Source organism: Euwallacea similis, chromosome 28, assembly GCF_039881205.1.
Source record: "Euwallacea similis isolate ESF13 chromosome 28, ESF131.1, whole genome shotgun sequence".
NCBI lineage: Eukaryota > Metazoa > Arthropoda > Insecta > Coleoptera > Curculionidae > Euwallacea > Euwallacea similis.
Window position 1 is genome coordinate 1,934,991 of NC_089636.1, and position 25,332 is coordinate 1,960,322.

The 25,332-nt window shown below is 35.9% G+C and overlaps 1 protein-coding gene across 2 annotated transcripts; it reads right to left on the bottom strand.

The window, feature by feature from the left end:
• Positions 1 to 8,453: 8,453 nt before the first annotated feature.
• LOC136417447 (protein krueppel-like) lies at positions 8,454 to 22,205 on the bottom strand. Of its 2 annotated transcripts, none has more exons than XM_066403139.1 (2): positions 22,077 to 22,205; positions 8,454 to 12,015 (listed from the first exon to the last, which is right to left on the bottom strand). In XM_066403139.1, the coding sequence occupies exons 1-2, from the start codon at positions 22,108 to 22,110 to the stop codon at positions 10,814 to 10,816; spliced, it is 1,236 nt and encodes a 411-aa protein (XP_066259236.1). In that variant the 5' UTR covers positions 22,111 to 22,205; the 3' UTR covers positions 8,454 to 10,813. The 2 variants fall into 2 exon arrangements, with proteins under 2 accessions (XP_066259236.1, XP_066259238.1); XM_066403141.1 differs by lacking the exon at positions 22,077 to 22,205 and adding an exon at positions 18,728 to 18,753.
• Between the last annotated feature and the right edge of the window lie 3,127 nt (positions 22,206 to 25,332).

The window sequence follows — 25,332 nt, forward strand, 5'->3', positions numbered from 1 at the left end:
GTCTTGTGAACAACGGTGAATGCACTTCATGGTCTCAAACGGCAGTTAATTTTGATGCGTCTGAATTCTGGTGTCGCTTCTGACACTAATTGTTGCGATTTCTGGGTTTGAATGGCTCCAATATATTTGCTTTCAAGGCAAACACTGTATATTAAATGAATGAATGAACACAGTTACAATTTGCTAAAACTTTAACAAAAGAGTACTAATATCATCATTTCCGTTTAGTGGTGATGCTAGGCACTTTAATGTTTTTATTACAATCCTTTTATTCTTGTATCGGTGCCAATCTAAGTTTCTATAACTAGAAGATTTTTTCTTACAAACTTGCAAATATTAACGTAAGCAAATTTACCGGAATATTCGACATACATAAAAAGAAGCAATAAATCACTCGGCCGAGCGCCCACGATAGACTCTTTTTGCCTCTGTCTTTTACCTGTGGCGTCCGCGCGCCGGCTCTGAAAATATATTTAATTTTTATTTATAAGGTCACATAGATTTCCATTCGGAAATTATTTTCTAGAATCTGGTTAAAAAAACATTTTAATTATTGTGACGATCATCCAACCTAGCCGCTGTAATTAGCAAATTTTCAGCGCTCAGATTATGTTTTTAGTGTATTTATACCTCTCTCTCAACTTCCACTTTAGAGGGCACATATTTTGGATTCTGCCGCTCCCGTTTTTCTCTTCATCTCCAACTTCGATCTTCAGGGTCTCAAAAAGAATAATTCGGGAATGAAATTTATGCAGTTTCGCGAGCCGAGGCCGTAGCGACGTCGGCAACGGCAGGAAAGAGTTAATATTGATCCGTTTTTTTATTTGAGTCACCCCCACGTTTTTTTTCACCCTCGTTTTTTTCATCCCCGGATGAGTGTTACTATAGCAACTGTACAGCAGGTGCCAGCAGGCACGCAACAAGAGTATCATGTCACTTTCGGTTTCTTAGGTGCTCCTCAAACGGGCAATTACGCGTTTTTGGTTTGTTGACGCCGACACAAACGAGAACAGATACATGTTTTCTTTGTTTTGCGTCCCCAACGAACCAACAAAAGCTTTAAAAATGATGTGCGTTTGCGGGTTTCAGATTATTTCTCAGGAATTCGACTCGACATCCTCATCTTAATTATAGTCTTCCACTATTAATCTTCACCTAATCAATTTTTGGAGGTTTATTGAAGGGAGCAGCTAGGGGGCGGAATGTTCATTCTCGTCTCTTGATTTGTGTTTTTCATTAAAGTGAACCTTCATTACCTAATCATTCTTGATCGATCATAAACAGATCAATTAAAAAACCAAATTACCTTAAAACGGCCAAAAAACATGAAGTAAAGTCGTCCAACGATTTCGCTACTTCATAACTGACCATTTAATTAAAGGTCGAACTTCGTCGCAGGTCGCATTTCTTCACAGAAAGGTTGATTCCCACGGCGCACGATATTGACGCAAATAGTCGGCTTCCCACGGCATTTTGTAAGTATCCAGAGTCGGAAAAATTGAAAAGCGCTACGAGCATTGAGCGTGATTTGTAATTATGGTTGAAGGACTCTCACTAGGAGGAATCACTCCTGAACAGTTTCTATAATGCTCAATTAATTTACGCTAAGAATGTGCTCTTCCTACACTCAATATAAAGCAATCTCAGTTCACTTAGCCTCTCATGGGGAATCAACCTGCTCTGTCTGTACTTTTCTTACGTTTCCTATGCTGAAATTGAATCTCACACTTTCACAGCAAAATTTCAACTCAAATGAATATGCGCCAGTCTTGCTGAAGTTTGTAGGCACGATTATATTCTTCTTAACTCATGTTCAGCTTCGACACGTCACGAAAGTCGAAATACCTACTGATTTCAAAAATGAAATATAGGCCAACCTTGCAGTTTCCTGGAAACGACGAACATATGCTAGTCATTATATTAAGAGAATTCGGACAAAAAAACCTTTAAAAACCACCGTGACGCGTTTGCGGGACCCCATAACGGGTGCAAGGGGTTCGCAAGATAGGCCCATAGTTGCGCTGCACCATAGCCTCAGTTTTAGTATTATAATGTAAGAAGAGACGTATCTAACTAGGCTGAACTAATTCTCAGGAAATAGATATGTCCAGGTAATGTTAAAGTATTCTAATCTGCCTTTGATATGCTATAGAAAATACAGGGGGGTTAGTAGAATGTTGATCGTTCTATTCCTAATAAAAATTGCTATTCACGGAAATGCAGAAAATTTTAGTTCGGGCTGAAATTTCCGATCTTGCCCCAAGAATGCATCTGTGAACGCACTCCAGTACAGGCTGAGTTCAGAAATTACGTACCGAAGTGAGCACTTTGTAGGATCTTGGATTGGGACACATTCACTCCATTAGGAACTATCGCTCCAATCGGTGCTTTTCCCAGCATATCTCGGTGTAGATCAAATAAATTCTTTTCGGGCATGGAAATTTTAAGGCCAAATTGATCATAAAAAACAACGAAATCATTCTGCTGTTGAACTCTTTGCTGCATCAGCTAACCGCTCTTAGAACGTATAAGCGAACGCATCTCACTGCAGTTGCTTGCAGAACGCGTTCAGAAATTACGTACTTGGGACACAGTGATGTTTTTACGTTAGTGTTAGTTTAGGTCATATTTGTACTGAATGAAACTAGCTCGAACTTTTCTCTTCAAGAGATTCTTCATTGAGAATTTTTTTTCCCGAATATGCAACAGCTCTTTTACATCGATTGGTGCAGAAAGGCAAAAGCCCAAACTCCGATAACCAAGATTCCGTATTTTACACGTATGCCGTTTCGCTGATGCATTCTTTTTACCTCCTTCACCTCATATTACGAGGCGAATCGGTTAGAAAATGGAATCGTGTGCCGAAGAGCGTCAGATGACTTGTGGTGGCTCAAGGGGGTGAATGCTACATGCTGTTATATTGCCGTTTTCTACCTTTTTCGCCTTTTTTATTATGAAGGGTAAAAATAGGTCATTGGTTGCACGCGCCCATCATCCTTTCACATATATTTTTTTACATTCAATTCAGGACCTTTTGATTAAATTTTGAAACATGTTTTCTGCGATAGAATGAACAACAGGTGTTAATAGTCCATCGAGTTAAATTCAGTGTATCATATAATTTTAGAACACTATAAGCTTAGCATTCCATTATTTCTATTTGGGGGAAAGTTCAATAGCGCATTAGCATTAAATTGCGATTGAAAACGCGTGTTGCAGTGGTCATGTGGGTTAAAAACGATTTAAATCGCTCCATTTTTTACGCCTGCCACAAACATCTGAGATATTTGTAATTGAGTTATCAGATGTCGGTTGGGATTGCTGCAATAATACTATTCCATCATACGCTCATGAATTATGTGTATTAGATAAGGAATATTCCATGATCCCTTCGTAAGAACACAGGGAAAAATTTATCTACTTTTGAGCGCAAACGCCTCAAATAATGAAATTTGAATCACCAATTTCAATTAAGAAAATACCTGGTAAGTTCAAAACGTGCGTTAACGTGACCGGAAAATTTTTAAATGTGCATGATCAGTCAAATCGATGTAGCCAAATTTCAACAGTACTGTGGAGCTTTCAAGGCAACGCTAACCTTCCAGGATCCAAAATAATAATGTTAATCTGTTGCGCATTTTAATAATTTCACAGTTCCGGAGAAACATGAATAGATTGAAATTTGGAAATTATCGGCCGACTTAGGAAAATTGATCATTATCAAAGTCTGGCGTAGGTCCCAGGAAGTCCAAAAATTGATGCGACTTCTGGAGGGTAAAATGTAAACTTAAGAAAGCGAATAGCTCTGACATCAAACTTGATGTCAATCTCGTTTGAGGTTATGGCTTATAATTCTTTTTAGGGTTTTCAGTGGAGTCAAACGACTATTTCTTTTTAAATTACATATGATGGACTAGGACTGGTCTGGCTGTCGCCACGCTGGTGCTGAACGGTCAATTGAGATCTGGTTAAAAATAACGGAAAACTATTCCGCTGGCTGGATATAACCAGTCGCTATCAAAGCCCGGATCCAGTCTTTGCAGATCTATACCCCAGCTCGACCACACGGTGACCCCGCGGACATAGATCAAAATCAAGGTACCCTTGTGAATCACTATAACCTAATGATGATATTTACCGATCTCTTCCCTCTTGGGTGGACTTCTTCCGGCCGAGGAAGTCATAATCATGTCTCAAAATCACATGTACATTTGATCCGATCTCAGAGATGAAAGTACACGCAAAATTTATGCTGATTATTAAATGGTCAACGTGGAAATCTGTTATAGCTCACTTACGTTCATGAGGACCCACTAAATGTCAGAGTTTGACGTTGACGATTTAAAACAAATGCCAGGCGCGGCGTTGCCATTTTTTGGATTGAGACGCTCTGGTGCTACTAGATAGAAAATTTCACTTCGTTATCTTGACTGTAGAATATTCAGGCCTTAAAATCAGCCCATTATTTTTATGCTCGATAAGGGGCATTTTGATTAAAATTCCTCGCGGAATTTGCTTTGCAGAATTTAATATACCATCGACGAATTAACATTATAGATGGATGATTGATTAACTTTGAGATACATTGTAGGTATAAGTGCTTAGTGGTACTTTATTTATGTCCGCACAGTAAGGTCTGAATTACGTTCCACGCACTTAACAAATAAATTGTTTTTTAAAGATAAACGAGCCTCAAGAGGGAATCTTCCGGACTCTCGGTCTGTAAATGTCGTATATCGATAGTTCTTTAGGGGGGTAACAGATTCAGCTCTCTGGGTAGCACAATTCACCCCACGGACGCTTCTTTCACCCCACGGAAGAGTTATATCGATCTCTTGTCTTATTCCCCGCGACGATAGGGTTACCCTTTATGGCCCTCTCTTTTGCGCAAGAATTCGTTCAGCGACGGCGAAAACCGTTTTAATTATCTCCGAAATGGGCGCGTTTTCTCCCCCTTTAAGCCAATGTTCCCAAAGATCTCCATCTTTGAGGCAGTAGCCAAAAAAGCGAATTTTAGGTGTTAAAACATGCTCAACAACACGATATCCTCAACTATTCTCATACGAATTTGCAGAGTTTTTGCTAATTTAGGAGATATCTAGAGACAAAACTCGGGCTACTGGTTGAAAATCAGGACAAAGAGGGTTGTCTATATGTAGTTACTGCTACAATATGACCAATTAATAAAACTCAATTTTCACACTAATCCAGACTCTCCGTCACTGATTTGACTCCCCCACAAGAAAAAAAAACGGGCTCACTTGCCTTTAAAACCATAAAAAAATCGATAGAGTGCAAACTCAAGGGGATAACAAATCTTCAACCCTTTTTTAACCCTCGTTTTTTTTTCGGTAGTGCGTGCCGTAGTGTAGACCCTCGAAATATGAATAATGCAATCAGGAAGAAATAAAACACAATGCGAACGTCGCTTCAGGTTTTCCGAGTTTATAAAGCACACTAATATTTGTTTGGTTTTTCCTTCTGTTACATGTTTGTTTTTCATTTTTATGTTTTTGTGTTCGTGCATTGAACGTCCTTGTGGGGACTCTCGCTACATCTTCGAATTATTCGTAAACACTGTAAACAGAAATAAGGTTGCCGGCAATAAACCAGAAACTGAGTATAGGTGACTAGAGGTTATTTTTTTCTTATGTTGACTTTGGACACCTCAGTTGAGGTCTTGGAGCCATGGAAATACATCTTGAGGCAATTTTATTTCACAGGCACTTTACCCCGTGCATGTATAAGACCGTAATAGAACTCATCGGAATGACGAATTTTTTAAATATATTTTAACGCCATTGTTCCACCGATTCCTAAGTATCGGTGTTCAAAATTTGGGACGTGACATAAAGTGGGTGTTACGACTGATTTGGATCTTACATTGTATCCTTCAATTGAGATTCTAGAGATTCCTTCTGGAGAACCACCCTCCTTAATGAAAGTTGCATGGCCCCCAACAGCTGAAAGTTGAGTTTTTCGAGGAGTTTTGGGGATTGTAACCTGTTGAGACGGCGATTGACTTTCTCGTCGATTTGCTTGTTGAGGTAGTAGTTTCACAAAACGTTTTTGGGTGAGGAATATGCCTGTTTTTGAAGCACTTTCAAAATTTGAAAAATTGGTATTAAAGTAATGCCGTATCTCGTAAACTAACGGAAAAAATACGAGATGATTTGAACAAACTTACAGAGCTGATCGGAGATAATTCAATTTGATATATTCGTTTATAACAATTGCTCCACTGATTTTCGAAATTCCGATTTCTCCAAAAAGTAGCATAAAGCCCTTTAGATTATTTACGACCTTTAGATATTTTCGAAAATACTGATGTGGTGTTTTCAGCTTATGTCGTCTGATTTAGATTCACCTGTAATTGAGCCTGGATACCTCAATTACGGTTCTGGAGCATTTGAAATACAGTTTGAAGAACTTGCACTTTGGAGCGCTATTTTTTCGCAAAAATATGAATTAAACCGACGCGACCACGTTCGACCAGGTACTTCTGAAACTGAAGGAGATATTATAACCCTGTTAGAGCATACATAAACTCATAGAAACGATTAATTTCTAACATATTTTATGTATTTGAAAGATTATGACAAAGAACATTAGAATATGCCATGAAAATCCTGAAAAGAAATATTACAAGCCGATTTGAGAAAGTTTATAGAGCTCATTGGAGATAATCCAATTTGATATATTCGTTTACCGCAATCGTTTCAATAATTCCCGAGATATCGACAGAAACAGACTTCGAAAGGTAACGTAAAGTGACCCTGACCTGGTGACCTTCCCTCTTTAGATCACATTTTCGAAATTATTGAGGTGATGTCTTTAGCTTATATCGACTGTCATGGATCCTGCGTTGAGTCTGGATATCTTAATTATGACCATAGAGTCTTCGAAATGTAGTTTGAGCAAGTTCCATTTTGAGGTACTTTCAATGTCTCAAAAATATTAATCAAACTGATGCGACCATGTTTGACGGCGTATCTCAAGAATTGAAAAAGATATTGCAGCCCCGCTAAAGCATACACAGAAAGGTAGTTGAAAGATAATTGTACACATACACATATATAAGAAAAATCCTGAAGAATTTTATTTTTGGTTAAGAAAATAGTGAAATTCTGCTTAATTGCTTCCGGATATGGCTTCAAAGGATTGTTATTTTCTGAGACAGCTTTTATTATAAAAACTGTAAGTTATAGGCTTCTTTCCATTGTTGAAAGTACCACTTACTCACAAAACCTTTTTTAATGGAACACCCTATTGAAAATCAAATCTATCATTGTAATGTTTAGTGCTTAGACAGCTTAAGGCCAAGATGCTTTAAAATGAAAAGTAACTCAAATAACCTTAACCACAACTTAATCAGATAATGATCTAAACAGGCCAAAGGAAATTAACAACCACTTTCTGTTTATTGTGAACTAATTAGGCAGATCCGCACGTTCTATTTGAATCAGTTCTGAAGAAGTTGGATTTTCCAAAAAGCTAATTAATATTATTGAGAATGCTCGACTTCTTGATAATTAAGTTATGTCTGAATCAGTTTTATTTCGCGGTTAAAATGACGGGTCAAGGCTGACCACACGATAAGTAGATTTCGAGATACTGCCGGAGACTTTTCTTAATGGGGCGCCCGATATAAAACTTTTTTATCTGCTACCTACAAATTGAAGTCAGATAATCTGTCCTCGATTAACGTAAATTTCATCATAATTTACTTACCTGGTAGCAATCTACCAGGCATGTCAAAGGAGTTGTGCTATCATTAGCCTGGAAAAAAACCACAGAGAATAAAACGCCATCAAATAACGAACAATAGTTTAATAATAAAATAGGTATATTGACATCATGGAATACCCGGAGGTGCTTTTTGTAATTAACACAAGAATTTTTACATAATTATTCAGGCAAATTGCGACAGATCACAAAGATTTCTTGTTGGGTCGTGAGGGCGTTAACACTCAGAAATACGATACTAGACAAATAGTAATTTCAAGAAACACGATATATTTCATCCTATTACTCGACATAGAGAAGAGATAGAACAAATACACTATTTTCGGGGGAAATCTTATATATTTTTAAGGAATCAGAATCCTTAAAACCTACATCCACCAAAAAACATTAAACATCTTTAATATTGTTTGTACTCACATGAGGTAGTTGGGTCGGTATAGCGGAGAATGGCTTTGTTTATCTTTTTATATACATTTTTAAAAATATGATATTCTTATTAAGAAAATCTCTATAATAAAAATCAGTCTTATGGATTCGAGTTTCTTAATTTAAATATGGGTTTAGGTACAGTGTTAATAACGTATACAGGTTACTGCGAACTCAAACGGGCAGATACACTAATCCCCTTCAGAAATAAACCATGAACAACCCTGTATCAATTTGATAAAGTAAATTGCAGCAAGCACTACGTGTCAATTATTTTTCTAAATAATTGACACGTAGTGCTTGCTGCAATTTATTTCACCTAATGTTAATTATTAACCCAATGTTAATTATTTAGAAAAATAATAACCTAATATAGTCCTAATTTGTTGGTACGTTAGTTAGAGCACCTATCTAAAATTGGGATATAGTGTGGACACTATAAACCAGTACAAATCTTGCTAAAAAAAATTATATTTCTTATGTACAGTAACAAACAAAAATTAACATACTACATGAAACAGCCTCAATTTACATACATGTATTCTCTAATGCATGTATGTAAATAGAGGCTGTTTCGTGTAATTTGATAATGATTCCTAATCGAAAATCATAAACAGCCATACATTTATATTAGACTATATATACAGTTTATACACATTACACACATTATCTACCTATGTAGAGATGTCCACTCTCAGAGTCGCAGATGCCACGTAAGTTCAAAAGAGGCATTCTGATCTTACGTAGCATCTTACTTTCTTCACAGCAAACACGTTCATATAAATATGACCAATTTGCTACATGGCTGAACAGATTAAAATGAGACACATAAAAAAACCGTTAGGGATGCCGAATAGGGTAAATTACCAAGTAGATCAATTTCAGGTGTCGTTTCTTGTGTGGTGTTAGGACAATGCAGTCTATGAATAGAAAAAAACTAGTTTTTGACCCGGTTAAGTGTCGGAAAAAATAATAGAATTTCCAGATCAAATTCTAACGCCGCGGTTTCGCTGTTACAATAGATGAAATTACAAATAAAATATGTAATTTCATCTATTGTATATAAATATGAAACGTATAACCGACAAATCTATCAGGTTTGTGGTCATGAGAGTTCAAGAGCGAGAAATTGAAGACTTAGTTTTTACCAAGTCTTCAATTTCTCGCCCCGAAAGGGTTTTTAAGCCGTGTGCGAAAATTTGACCACAGCTTGCAACTATTGGACTTTTGTAAGTCATCATTAACAAAGAAGGATATTTCCTTCTTTGTTAATGATGACCTCCGCCCCTTATTACTTTGGTGGCATGTGACTGAAGTATCGTCAGGAGTGACAAGGGTTTGGTAATTGTTCGGCGCCATTAGCCATTATCTTTAAAAGGACTTCAAATTTTCTTAGGATTTGCTCCATTATGGGGACCTTTAATTAGGCACCACTAATACGGCTTGCAGAGATTAAATTTGAGTGGCAAAATTCCAAATTATGACATTTGGTACTCGAATTTAATTTCTGTCAAAATCCCGAATTTTATAATTTGGAATTTTTCGACTCAAATACGTTTCGCTTCGTGGGCTGAGGAATTTTAATAAAACATTGTATTTATAATCAATGCCATATTTCATTAAAATCCCTTACAAAGAATTGATGTGGGGCGCAGTAAATATATTTTTTTGCTTTACCCAGTGTGTACTGGCATATCTTTAGGTGCTTTAAATGTGGCGGTTCAATGTTGTTTCACAAAACAAAATTTATTCGCTCAAATTGCTCAACATTTTTTTAACACACTATCAACATGTAACTTTTCCATTAGCTTGTGCGCAAAAACTAAAAACGATAGTTACGAAGTTCCGACAAACAAATCCTTTTTTAAAAAACTTTGGAGTTTTTTTATAATCTCACGAAAAACAATTTAAAAGAAGTTTTTGAGAAAAGCCTTTCGAAAGCCTTTTTGGCCTAATGAAAAATAAATGCCCTGTAACAATCTGTGTAGCAATTTACATTATATACCCATTATATATATATTATATATAAATTGTTACACAGCTTGTTAAAATATTTTTATGGTGGAATACGCGTTTGAACTTACGCAGCTGAAATTCAGGCCAGCCTGTATATTCTCTCATTCTTCATCTAGACCATAAATCAGAAAATTGCGAAATGTATTGAGTCCCAGAAGTACAGTTAGGACAGAATGATGAAGAATAAAGAACTAAGAATCTGTTGAAAATCAAGATGAACTTCCTTTGAGGCATAAATGTCCGTGAAACCGATGTGCCACTAATTTCGGGCCAAATAATAGCACTTTTCCCAAAAGATGACCAAACCTTGACTTTATTGCACTCTAATTCGATGTAGAGTGCAATTTTTTTCCTTCAAAAGATCGGTCACTTGAACCATAAAATTGGCAGGTACGCAACAGAAATGTCGTAACTATAAATTTACAGCTTGCATTGAGTGGGCAGATTTGCACTAGTTTTGTGCAATATTTTACGACTGCCTGGAAAAAAGCGAACTTGGCAATTTACCCGGCAATAAAATAAAATTAAAAAAATATTAAACAGGACTCAATAAAATTTTATTGAATCCTGCCTAATATCTAGCTTTTTAGGAACTTATATACCTAACTAACAAATGAAGGACATTTTAACGAATAAAAATTCCAACAGCACCACATTCTGGATGGTGGTATATTTCTTCTTCTTCACAGTCCGTCTTGGAGCTGGGACTTCGGGACATTGGGGAACCCACTCCGCTGCTATTCGAGTTCATCCCAGTGCTCATGCTCAAGTCTTCAGGTTCCGTCTGCTCTGGTAAGTGCACCTGCAGAGGAAGACTTACCAGAGGACTACTAGGAGGATGCAGGATTCGCGGTTTGCTCGTTAGATCCTCCGGTTCTGGAGTCATCACATCTTCGATTTCTGGTGTAATAACACCAGAAGATGGGCGGTCCGTCATAGGTATCCCGCACTTGTGGTGCATCAAGTGATGCCTCCTCCGAAACCGGCTGTGGCACTTTTCACACGAAAAGGGTTTCTCGTTGGTATGAATTAATACGTGCGCTTTCAGTTGGTTAGAGTCCGAGAATTTGGCAGAGCAATGATCGCAAGAATAGGGCCTTTCTCCTGTATGTACTCTTAGATGCCGTCGAAGATTAGCAACTTGAACAAACTGTCTATCACAATGGTCACAATGATATGGCCTCTCCCCTGTGTGTAGTCTCATGTGAGTCTTCAAATGGTGATCTCTAGTGAACCTTTTGTGGCACTCCGGACATTCGAAAGGCTTCTCCCCTGTGTGTGTCCTTTCGTGGTTTTGCAGGACATGCTTGTACCCGAAAGACCTATTGCACACTCCGCAAGTGAACTGCTTATCCTTGTTCACGTCTTTGGAGTCGCTTCCAGAAGGAGGTGATACACTACTGGTGGGCGAGCTCAAAGGTAATCGTGTGTTTGTATCCTCAGCTACTCTCCACTTCTTTTTCCTGGCCTCAGCGGAAGTGCTACTGGAAGTGTCTAGTAGCACTTCCGCTGATGTGGTGATATTGTTGTTGTTATTGTGAAGTTTCGCCTTCCTCAGCTTCGAAGATTGAGATAATTGTTCGCTGCAAGTGGGCGATGGCGAAGAGTTGGCTGACCAATGAATGGGGAGCAAGCTTGGATGGAAGAGCGCCGGATTGGACATAGAGAGACCAGAAGCAGCCATTAATTGACTAGCAATCATTAGCTGAGAAGTTGTAAATATTGAACCGCTGGCGAATGGTGGGTATCCACCACGCACCACTGGGGGGAATGAGGGGTTGAGGGTGTCCTCCTGTTCGACTTTTATGTCCATTGTGTTGAGAATATCTGGAATTAAAAGGGTTTTATTAAGATTTATTACCATTAAAATTTCTCGATTATTAATCGGAGTCATAAACGTATTCGTTTGTTAAGTAACTATTTTCGTCGCTTCACATACAACACGTTTCTTTAATGCGTGATTTTTCATTAGAAAACGATTTTGCAAATTCTATTGGACTTCTATTCTATTAGAATTCTATAGATAAGTCGCGTCTGCGCAAATTGAGCTCGTTATGACTAAAAAATATTTTTTCAAAAATTCAGTTTTTTCTTCGAATATTTGCGAAGTTTATCGGATTTTTTTAAAATTCTAAAACAGCATATTTTTGATCTACAACTTAGACCCAATTTAACCAACCTCACATCTTTTATCGTTACCGAGACGCTCATGATTAAGGTCCAGAAACAGATACATTGTATATGTACTTTTTGAATAGGATACCAAAGTACCACTCTTTTTAAATGTTTGCAAAACTAATGCGATATAAATATATGGATGTCGTCGTCGATTGCACACACGGCATTTCAACCCCATTATTGATCTTCCATGTAGCGTGATGTGTCTAAACACCCTACTCCTCAAGACGATTGACAATGGGACTTAAGACGTTGTATACATAATAGCAAAGACGTTAGGTTTTGCATTACGGCCGCTTGAATGGTTTTATAAAGGACCGTTTCTGAAACGTCCGGGTTTTGTGTCATTTTTCGTAGAAAACTAGAAAAAGCACACCCGTGCCTTGATCGAATGTGCATTTTATTGATGGAACAGGGATCGATCCGGGAGGGGATAAATTATTTACCCACGTGGATGGTTGAAAATTTTTTTAACCCAACATGCAAGCAACACATCATACGCGTGCGCAAAGTGCACTTTTCACACACTAACCTGAACAAAATCGAAAAATGCATTTTTGTTTTCTACAAATGCAAGAACCTCGTTTTTGACGTGGAGATCAGACATATGAGGTTTAATGAAGACATTTGTTCGAAAATCTGAGGATTTCAGGCTTTCGAAATTGAAATTTTCCACACCCACCAAAATGATCAATATGGAAATGTTAATCTACAAGTGGAAAACGATAAAATTCTATATCTGCTTTCGAAAGCGTCTTTCGCAAAACGATATCGTTGCTCATTGATGCCCTTTTCCACAATGGAACTCCCTCGTTTTATGGAGAACGCGTCTGACTCGACGATTTCCTATTCAAAACTCGGTTATGTGGATTTTATTTGCATTGTGCCATCACGTTCGATTTTCAATAGTGTGACGGGTTTCGTCTATCACGATAAATCGTTTCTATTTTTCAGCGTTTGTGGCAGACAGCGCGAAGTAATCCATCATCGTTCCCATATTATAAGGGACATGATGATGCAGAGAAAACTCTTTGGGGTGTGATTTTTATTAACTGTCTTGCACTGGCCTGCTTGGGCATCCATGGAGATGACGAAAAATCTCAGAAAATTCTTCTAATGATCTTACCTACCACAGTATCCTGAACGTCAAATTTACATAATGAAAAAGTGAGAGTCATAAGTATTTCAAAATCGCGGTGTATACAGGGTGTCCGGTTCTCGAACTTAAGTGTGGGGATTTTGGTAATCATAAAGATACGAGGCGGCTCAATTAGTACGTAATTTGGAGTTCAAGAATATGCAGGTTTAAAATTAATCTGATACATAATCGTGAACAGAAGAAAAGCCGAATTCGAAAATGTGAAAATTCAAGATGTTGCGCATAATAAAAATTACAACAGGAAAATATGAAATGATGAAGTGTAGCCATATAAGCTAAGAAAAAAATAAAAACGTTTTTACAAAGTCTCAGTTTTTTCGAATACTTGCGGAAGTCATCGGAATTTCAATATGCTCTCGATCTTCAAACTGCGAAATTTTACTTCAATTTAACAGACCTCAAATCTTTTACGGTTACCGAGTTCTCCATGATGGAATTCTTCAAACTAACACCGTGTATACAATTTTTTCCACTTTTAGATTTAACTGAATTTTAGAAATCACTACCTAAATTAAAAAAATGAAACGTAAAATAAATTCAAAACGGCAATGCATTTTAGGTTATTACATCAACGGCGACGTTTCATTTAACATTTACTTCCATGGAGGCAGTAATAAAACGATGATTATAGCGTTGTGACCCATTAGTCCGGTAGCTAAATAATGCATGTCATCATAATAGAAACACACAGAATGGTACAATGACAGAAATTTTCATCACAGGATCTCAGAGTTGATATACAGTGTGGTCCGTTCAAAGGCGGGTGGGACTCCCCCATAAAATTTATATCAGCTGTTTAATGTTGTCTAATTTTTCTGGTATCTAGGGCGAGAAAAAACTGAATTTTACGACGCATATTTTAGGATAATTTTAAAAACGGACAAAAGTAAAAATTCTGGAAATTTTCAACGAAATTTTGAGTGAAGTATTAGAATTTTAAATTTAATAGGGAAAACCGAAAAACTTCACTATCTGAAATTAATTTAAAAAAAGCTGCAGAAGACATTGAATTTTCCAACGCTTTTTGAGGCAAAAAATTGCAAAACTTGGTGTTTGAACAGTGAGTAATGAGAATCGGATGTCCTTACTAAGCAGAAGTGACTTACTGAGACGAGTTAGAAATTGTTCAGTGAGGTTTCAATGCCTTTTACGGATGACGCGATTTTATGAGTTGTGCCCTGCTTTGCGGTTAATTTTTACTGACGAGTAAAGGTGTACGGTAAATACAGTAAGGGTTAGTTTACCAACATAATATGAAGCTACTTAGGAACAAACGGACTTCATATCTCTGCGTAAAAGAATTTTCCTCAAAGGGATTGGGCTTAAGTTAGATAAATATGGTAATTTATGTATGTACATAACTAAAATAAGGGAGAATAAGATATTTATGTGTTTAGATGTAGTATGTTGAGTTGGTACTGCATAGAGTTCAAAGTTTAGCTCTACAAAGGTCTGATGTTTATCGAATATAAATATATATCATTTCTCTGCATTATTAAATACAAAGGCTAGAAAAAGGTTCATGTAACATTGTTATTTCTATACATTTGATATCAAGATAGACGAGAAGCTTTATTAAAAGTTTTCAGTAAGTCCGATTTCAGTTGCTGTTGAGAGTTATTGAAGAACTGGCCTCGGATCGCAAAAAACACCGATGGAAACTAACCTGAACTAAACTGCGGCTGTAAGAAACCCATACGCCCTAGACTCTATATGCTGTATACTATAAAAAAAACATTTTACGCCTGAAGAAGGTGCAGGCTACAGAACGTGTTAATTAATACCCGGTTCATTAGATACTACGTAAACGCCCAACAAAAAGGCAATTAGAAGATACGTTTTCTAGCATAAAATATGGCATAAAAATTTAACATTTACGTAGCGGTGCCTTCGCCAACGTCGTTTAGAAAGCCAATAAAGTCATCGAATCCGACATAATCCGAGACGTTCTAATAATAAAAGGGCAGCTGTAATGAATCATTAACGATCAGAACTCCTCCCAGGAGTCCAGGAGCAAAAAGAAGCGCAGTCGCGAGCCATTATCCTTTCTCATTTATCTCCTCCCTTCATTAGTCCCGTCTTCCTTTTACGAAATAACCCTTCCGTTGTTGAAATTCGAGCTTCCATTACGGCGAAACTCCTTTCAAAGAGGAAACCCTGATAACTTCTTTTTAGTCTGGGTGTAGGAACACTTGAAAGCGTCTCGACGATCCTTTAATATCTCGAATTTTAGCCATGAGTTTCCATAAACATAGATAATGATAGTTAATTTTGAATAAAAAAGAATGGCCCGCTTTCTCTTCTCCAGACGTTGCTATAATGAGAAACTGGGTGTTTACAGTCGTGCAGTACCCACTGAACTCGCTGCGTAATGCAAATATTTAGGTGACTTAAAAAATAATTACCTCTTTAATTAAACGAGTATTACACGCGTGTAGGCACTTTAATCACAAAGTCTGAAATGACGTCTTTTTTAACGCCTTATGCATAGACCAGGCAAATGGGTTGATGGAGATTTTTTTCCAAGTCGGACGATTAAGTCGGCATTATTTAAAAATGCTTCCTGTTCGCCAAATTAATATTAAATTAGATCCATTATCGGCCCGCAAAGAAGTACTTTCAAATTTTTTCAGTTAAATTAAGTAACACGGCAAATGAAGGTACCATAAAGAAACAAGTTTACAATCACTATCGCGATGCCTTATCTATATCTAGTTTAATTTTTAATTAAAATGTATTACACTTTATCCGGACGTATGCGATGGAATAGACACCTAGAATGGGTTCAGTAACATCGCAAAGCTAACAATCCTTTCTAGAAATTACTCTCTAAATTGGTAGTAATTGGTATTTCCCAACACTGGAGTGTGATGTCTGAAATAACTTAGTTGTTTATCGTAAAAATACGCTAATGTTCTCAATGAACCTCGTGTTTTTAACAATTTTTTGTGAAAATTGAAAATCGAAATAAAAACCCTTTAAAGTTAATTTACCAGAAACTTCCACTCGCCATAAAGATATTATCAGATGCAAAAAGGTTATAATACGACTACAGACGTACAATTAGTCACATAAATCTACTTACATCTAGCAAACTTGTATTATTTCGTAGTTAGAATCATAATTTAAAAAATATAAATATATATAAATAAAAATATATATTTAAATATATTTAAATATATATATGTATATATATTATAAAATAAAATAAAATATATATATTTAAATATATTGAAACACTTTCATAAATGATCATTATTCGTAATTCAAAATTTGGGTTTTGATTAATACATTGGAAAAAAATTAATATCAAAATTTCCGATCTTACAAAAGTGAACGTAGAGCAAAAATGCCACAAATACTACAATTTTTTTTGGGCTTTTTATCTTACATATATGCACAAATAATATTTTAGTCTGGTGTAAAATTTTCAATAAAACACCTTAAATCGAATTTTGAACCTCTAAAATCATGGTGGGAAGAGAAATTGGAGAATTATTAGTTTCATTATGAAATGAAAGAAAATCTCATGGTGACATAGCAAAAACTGTTAAGTTAGCTCGATGTACAGTGCACACAATAATAAAAAACTTTAATTTAACAAATTCAACTAATAATGAACCCCGATCTGGACGCCCTAAAAAAATAATTAGAAAAGTTGCATTAAACCCGAAAATTAGTGCTTCGAAACTGGTAAATGTGTCAGTGCTGAAACTATAAGAAAAATTCTGAGGTCAAAGGGATTTCATGGACAGGTTCCTAGGAAAAAGTCCCTGATCTCCCAACAAAATAGAAGAAAACGCCTAGAATTCGTGAACAAATATTTAGAAAAGGGCCTTGAGTTTTGGAGTTTGGTCTTGTTTATTGATGAAAGCAAGTACAACATTTTTGGTTCCGATAGTAAAGGAAAAATGTGGCAAAAAGCTGATAAGAGCTGAAACCTGAAAATTTGTCACCCACCATCAAGCATGGTGGAGGCAATGTAATGGTACGGAGCTCAATGTCTGCGGCTGGTTTGGGAAATTTGGTTTTCATTGAAGATGTAATGGATCATCGGAAGTATCTTCAAATTTTACGTGATAATTTATTGCCTTCAGTTGAACCTCTACGATTAGAAAACCAATGAATATTCCAATAAGACAACGATCCCAAATATACCGCCCTGGTTGTCAAAGAATGGCTCCTTTACAACGTGCCCAAGCAACTTCATTCTCCTTCACCGTCGGCAGACATTAACCCTATCGAACACCTATGGGACAAATTAGAGCGAAGGGTGCGAAATTACGAAATTTCAGGGAAAGAATTGCTAAAAAGAGCATTAACTTCGGGTTGGGGTGAAATTACCCCAGATATTACAATAAATTTGGTTTCATCTATGCCCAGAAGGTTGCAAGCAGTTGTAGATCCAGAAGGTGAACCAACAAAATATTAATTTGTTTTTTATTATTTTTCTTTCTAAGTATAATAAAATTTATCTGGTGTATGTTCACTTTTGTGAAATCGAAAATTTTGATATTAATTTTTTTTCAATCTATTAATCGAAACCCAAATTTTGAATTACCAACAATGATCATTTATGAGAAGGTTTCAATAGATTTAAAAATATTTTTTGGATCATGTTTCTAACTATAAAATAATACCAGTAGAGTTATGTGACTGTATAATCAAGTACGCTATCATTTGACGAATGGAAAAAGATGATAAATTTTAAGTGGGTTCGGGTTTTTAATGTATTTTTTCTACTACTAGTTTTGAACGACATCATTACTGGATGTGATCAATACCAGTAAAGCACGTTTCCGCGCCTTTTTGCTTAAACAGCAGTTAATGACACGAATATGGGTCATTCCTTAGCTAACGAGTTAATTGACCACAAATAATCCCCATTATTGTTCTATTTACCAAAAAATCGTTTATACATTGCGGTTGTGAAATAGTTCTGACCCTCACGTCTTAAACCCCTTGGCGCTGTACGCTTCAGATTTATTTTGACCTTCGGGTCGTAATCATGTACTTCACACCTTTGGCGCATAATAATACTATTTTACGTTGCAAAAGCACAAATTATTTTACAGTCTTTACGGTTTTATTGGATGCTTTACTCAAGTCTCACCCCTAAGAGCATCATCAATAGCCTCAAAATTTAAAACCAATTAAAACAGTAAAAACTATAGTATATAAACGAGTTAAAATCGAACTTACAGCCATCCAGTTAAATTCGAACACAGCTAAACTAAAAGTGAACGGTCTCGAAAAATTAGGCGGTGGGCAGAACTGAGTGTTTATGTTTGGTTGGTTTGTATGATTTTTTGTACAGATTTTAATCAAATTCCAAGCTATGACCTTCCAATTTGCAAAATATTGAATGCGGTTTAAGTGAGCCTACGATTGTTTTTGATTTTATCATTTTCTACTTTCCCTAAGAAGTCCAGCTTCTTCCCAATTTCGCACTTTTTGAAGGATACATCAGTGATTTATACAAAGTGTTTCGGGTTTTAATCGGGAAAATTTAACACATGAGAGAACTCGGAAAAATTATTAGAAATAATTCATATGATGTACATTGTAATTGTAATTGTAATTGTACATTCTAAACCTTCATTACTGAAATACAGGGTGTTAAAATTTCAAATTAAAAAAAAAATTATTTCACAGCTGCTTATGTTTTTCAGATATCAACTTGAAATTTTGCAGGTACACTACTATCTAAAATCTACATGACTTGATTTAACAAGTCGCTGTGAAAATCTACAGGGTGCTACTTTTTCGGGGGTGAAGCTTCATTCTACTATCCCAAACTTTTTTGTGAGGCGCCACTGATCATCATTAGCCCATGTCTTGTTATTTCTTGTACAATTTAGAATTTTTTTTGTCCTTTGGATTTTTTTCACATCTACCACCGTTTTCCCGCCATTTAGAAACGTGTCAGCAATTAGCTCTAAAGATTTTTGGTTAGCCTAACCATTAACCAACCGATGGTACGGTGGACATCATTTTAGTTAATTTGAAAGGTTAAAACAATTTTGTATCATTAATTGACAGAAAATTCACTTCAAATGAATTCGCATATACATATTCATTTTATCTATGGACAGGCAAAAGAAAACGCTGAAAAAACAGTACGAGAAAATTCAATATGTTTATAAATGGCGGAAAAATGATGACAGATACGAAAGAGAGGCAAAAAGTTTCAAAATTGAACAAAGAATTCAAAACAAAAGCCACTAAAGATCAGTGACACACCACAAAAAAGTTTGGGATGGTAAAATGAGGCTTGATCCTCGAAAAAGTAACATCCTGTAGATCCTCACAGCGATTTATTAAGTCAAATCGTGTAGATTCTAATTAGTGTACCTGCAAAATTTCAAGTTGATATCTGAAGCAGCTGTGAGACATAATTTTTAAAAAGTCTGAAACTTTAACATCTGTATTTTGGTAATGAATCTTTAAAACGTATAAGTTCATATGAACTTTTCTCATCATTTTTCCTACTTCTGTCGCCTGTTAACTTTTCCGGATTAAAACCTGAAACATCTTGTATATAGCCGCTGAATACTAATCATATTGTAGGAGTTACCTTTAATTGAGCCTTTAAGTACTTTTCTTTATTATTTTTATTATATTTTATATACATAATTAAATACTAACTACTCCACTGATATTAGTGTATAATGAAATATCATAATTATTAATTTTTTAAGAAAAAATCAGAATCGTATAAAAAAAATCTTCGTTTACCACATAAAGGTTGGTAAAAACTATGAAAAACGCAGAAAGAATGAAAAATTAGTAATTAATAAAACCAAAGTTTTCTTCGCATAAAACTTTTTATCTTTTATCCTACTAATTTTGGAGAAACCACTGCTAATATTCAAAAATATGGAAGAATCATAAATTTGGCTTCTGTAAATTAATGCAAATGAAAAAATCAGGGATGCACTTCAATAATTTATGGAAACTCCAAGAAACACGACTGATTTTCTTCTGAGGTTAGCGCTTCAGGGGTCGTTTGAAATAATTGGGAAGTCCCCAAAATGGATCGGAATTCTCTGCTTTTCCTTTTATAGGGTAAGAATAGTTGAAAAATATCGTATTTTTATGTGAATTGATGACATTATACCCGACCGTTCTCAACCGATTTTCAAAAGCATCTAGAAGGATTCTTGAAATCTGAAAAACGCCTATCTTGCTAAAGTACTCTTCTGTGTTGGAATAAAATTTGGAATGTAAATTTCATTTAATAAAATAATTGTACATTTTAAATGGTATACACAAGTTATTTTACACATAAGACATCTTTAATACACAAATGAGATCTTCAGTACAGGTGTGCGCCAGCGTGACTACATTAAACCTTATGAGAATGTATTGGTATCAGTAATTTCTCGTTAAATATATGTATATGAGATCTTTTATTTATTTCTGGAATTGGAGACATACCATTTGACGCAATACTGAGCTATATTCTGGTGAGATGAAAGTTGAAAAATCGTCGCCATCTTAGTTTAAGATAGCGACACGAAGAGTATTTTTGAAAATTCGGGTATTTTGGGACTCACCCTTTATATCGTGTATCCAACAAAAGAGGAAAAGCAGTCATTTTATTGTGCCTACACCATACGATACCGACGTAAATTGCGATTTTTTAAAATTTACATGCAATCACAACTCGCAGGTGCAGGAAAAATGGTCATCAAGTACAAGTATCATATTTCAGTGAAATTGGTCGCAAACTCAAAACTACGAACACAACACACGAACCACCAACTTTTTCTACAAACAGATTGCTTCATATCCTAGAGTTAACAAGAGGGCTCAGAATGTACCTGAGTAAATGAGGAATCATGCCATTACCAACAGGTTTAAATTTAAGTATCAATTTTCCTGTGTTAATAAATTAATTTACTTCGAACGACTTCTGTAAAGATAAACCTCCAAACACATTTTTAAGACAAAAATTGTAACATGGAGGATAAGTCGAAGTTGATAGGGATTTGTTGTTTTCCCAGTAAAGGGCATTAATGGACAATTTTTAAGAGTTAACAGCAAAAATGTGCTTGTACCTACAGAGTTCCACAAATCGAATTTTTCAAAAACTTGTATCTTGGAAATAATGGGGCGATTTGGCAGAAAGCAGACGAATTTGTCAAGTTCTAGGTATGTTGGGGAATTACAAAATAAAAAACTTTTTCTAATGAACTAACCTGAACTAACCTCAGTTTCAAAAATCAGTTAACAAATGGGAAAAGCGACAATATTAATGGCTGTAATAGGATTTTTTTCTCGTAATGTATAAAATAAATAGTATAAAAATTGCATACATTTTCGATAGTGAAAATATTTAATTAAGACAAATGGTTAATCCTGTTGCTTATGGAATGCGGCTCGGACCATGGATGCGCGTTGCGCTCATCCAAGGCGGGAAAATATTTTCCGTCGAAAGCTTTTCGCGGAATTTGAAATTAAAAATAAACCACAAGCAGATCTGTTTTGTCCTATTTGTAAAATTTGTCCATAAACTAAAAACCAAGTGGTTAAAAGGAAAGCTTACCTCTTTTTGGAGTGCTTTCTTGTAGCAGTGGCATCTTTGCCCACACAGTCTCAATAACAAACAAAACTTCTTAAAGTCTAATTAAAAACAGGTATCACGAAATCATCAGTTTTAACATAAAACTCCAAACTTATCGTAAAGTAGCACGACCGCTACAATTGGAAAGTGTTGCACTACTAGTTCTTTTGGCACATGAACGCTTACTGACTATGAAAATTTTTACACACTCAAGGGATGACCTACGCTAACTCCAACCCCCACTTTTGGTGGAGGGGAGTGGTAGTAGAGGGGAGAATTAGAGCAAGCGAGCACCCCCTTTGCTAACCCCACTGAGATTCAGACAGAGACGGCGAAAAGAAGGGATGCGGAAAGCATCGGTTTACAATAGCAGCCTTTTACCGGGGGTGGTAAAGTGTAAAGCTGCCCTTTACGGACTTGTGCAAATATTAATTAGGGGGTGTGGAAACTACCAGAGCTAATTAACCGGCGTAATGAGGTTTTGCTATTACGGACAACATTGAGAAAAGCTGACACTTCCTTGATTACCTCATTAGAGATAAAAGGGTCAACGTCCATATTTCCGATAATTGCCACGATACATTTAATTCTGGTGAATTCATAGAGCAGTTTACTAATCAAAAGAACCCCAAACACACACATTTTTGCGAATTTATTATTATGATCCTCAAAGAGTATCAATTTGGCCTCCTTTTTCCCTTCATAAAAGAAGTTCTAATACTAAGTACTTACTTTCAGGATCCAAGACAAGAGCACAAAGCTGCTTTCTCATTAATGATTAACTGGGGAAGAAGATACGAAGTAAATTACATCAAAGGCAAGCCTGTCAGGAACAATATGCTTTTGAAGGGCGTATTTATATTTCGACGAAAAAAGAAGTTGTTCCTTGCTGCCTGACTAACTTTTACCCGAACTGAAATTGGTTTTAATAATCTTATAACATGTAGAAGTTCTTTTTGGCAAACTTTGTTAATTACGCTGTGTTTTCCTTTGCTTACTGGAAAAAAGTTTTTTGCGAGAGGTCAAAGGTGGGTTTTAACAAATGTTATCCATGGAAAGACCCATTTAATGAGAGTTTTGAATCGCCCTATTTGTTTACTGTAATTGAACATAATCTACAGATTATGTAGAATCTTGTAGATATTAAGTAGAATTTTGTAGATTTGACCATTGCGTTAGAAGTCGAATAAATTCAGTGCTTTACTTGCGATGTCCCAGATTAAAGCAAGAACTATTTGTTTTCCTGTCTTTCTCTGACTTTCTTCATTCTTCACATAATGATCCTGAACTCTTTAAATCTACATTTCAATATCGAATTTTGTAAATAATTATTTAAGCACTAAAACTCAATCAAACACAGTGGTGCGTATTTAATCTCAAAGAGATGCCATCAGAACTCTTCAAATTATTGAGGGAAGTCATTAATTTTCCATAAAATTTATGACATTTTTTAATCTCCTCCTAGAACGACCCCGAACCCCTCAAAACAGGCTTCAATCTTAGACCTTGCGAGGATTTATTTTGGCTTTGAAATACAATCAAATGCAGCGGTTTTCGGGAATATTTAGTGTGTATTATATTGTTTGCATGTATGCTCAATTGTAGCTAAGTGTTTATTGTATTAAGTTGCATTATACTAAGGGCGATCAAGTGGCACAGCCAGAAACGTGCCTAATTTTCATTTTCAACTAAAGATGGAGAGCGCCATCCTTGGATCAATGCATTATCGGCGTCGGGTATCTATTTTGCATTTTCTTCTCATTATACAAAGTGTGAATTTATAACCATGCAAAATTTAAAATTAGTCACTCACCAAGAATTTGGGAAACATAATAGACCTAGAACTTTGTTTCGATGTCGGGTAAATCGCAGGGTCTATACCTCGAGGTACCTTTGAGGGTTTTTTATATATTTTTAAATGTATGTTATCGTAAAATATCGCCATTTTATTTAATCGTATTTTATTACATACGGTTTTTTAAATTAAGGAATTGCATTCACTATCGAAACAATGAGAAGGTATTCATTCTAATGAAAATGCTGAACGCTAGCGGCGTGCAAAAAGGAGTTTATTGAGATTTAGCCTAAAACTCTTTTATTTAAAAATTTAAAAAGTTTCAATAAGTGTTACGGTTAAAACAGTGCAATAACTGTAATTAGCGTAATTTTTAGAAATTCAGAGGTCGCATAAAAAGCATTTATCATACACGGTGATCAAAAAAGTTTGATGATGTGACAAAATTTGTAATTCCTTTTTTAAGCGTGAGGGATTAAATACTGGGCAAAGATGCCCATTATTAACAAACCTTCACTTGGGGCAAGAACAATCAGCCCTGAATAATAATGTTAAAAATGGTTCCATTTTTGGATTGACCTGTATAAAGTGTTCTCTTTCGTACGTCGATAAATTACATGAATGGATCACCTAAATAAATAAGTAAAAAATAATGAAACTGGGCATTTTTTAAAATTATTGTATCTCCTTTTGTAGAACTTTCAATTTGTTAACATGTTAATGTATGTTTTAAACTGTAACAATCAATGAAACTATTAAAATTTGTCAATAGAAACGAATTTTTCGGGTTTAAATTCCATGAATCCCGTTAAAGAAGATGATATTGTGGAAGAAAAAGGAAATTTCATAAAAATGGCGATATTTCCTTGGCGACCAACATTGAATAATAAAATTCTACAGTCTCTCACCTCACACTCCTGATGAAATTCAGAGTCTAACACCTAAAAGTGCATTCATTATACGCCTCGTAATTCATTTTCCCGTGCTTGTCTGACTTCCCGAATCCTTCCGAAAATCGAGAGTGATCAAGCGCGCACGGGAAAGTGCTATTTTTCGGGCTCTTAATGAAATATTACACACCTGTCGCAATTCTTTTCAAAACCTGAATCTAAGCTAATCCATTGACGCTAGTAGCGATGGAGTTTGGGCAGTAGTTCAATTTTGGAAGGGTTATACTTGGTGGCATAGGCGAGAAGTCCGCGGGGGAGCAACTGTGGGATCCGCCAGTATGAGCACTGGGAGGAAGAAATCTACTGTTGTTAAACGTCTTTGTAAGGCCGTGGGAGAGACTGAACCAAAACTCGCTCTCCAACGAACCAGGTTCTCCATGGGGATCTCCACCGCCTCTGCTATCATATTTATATTATTATATATATCTTCGATATAATGATTTACTTCTTTCGTTTCGCTTATGTAATTCCCAAATTAACAATATTATCGAGG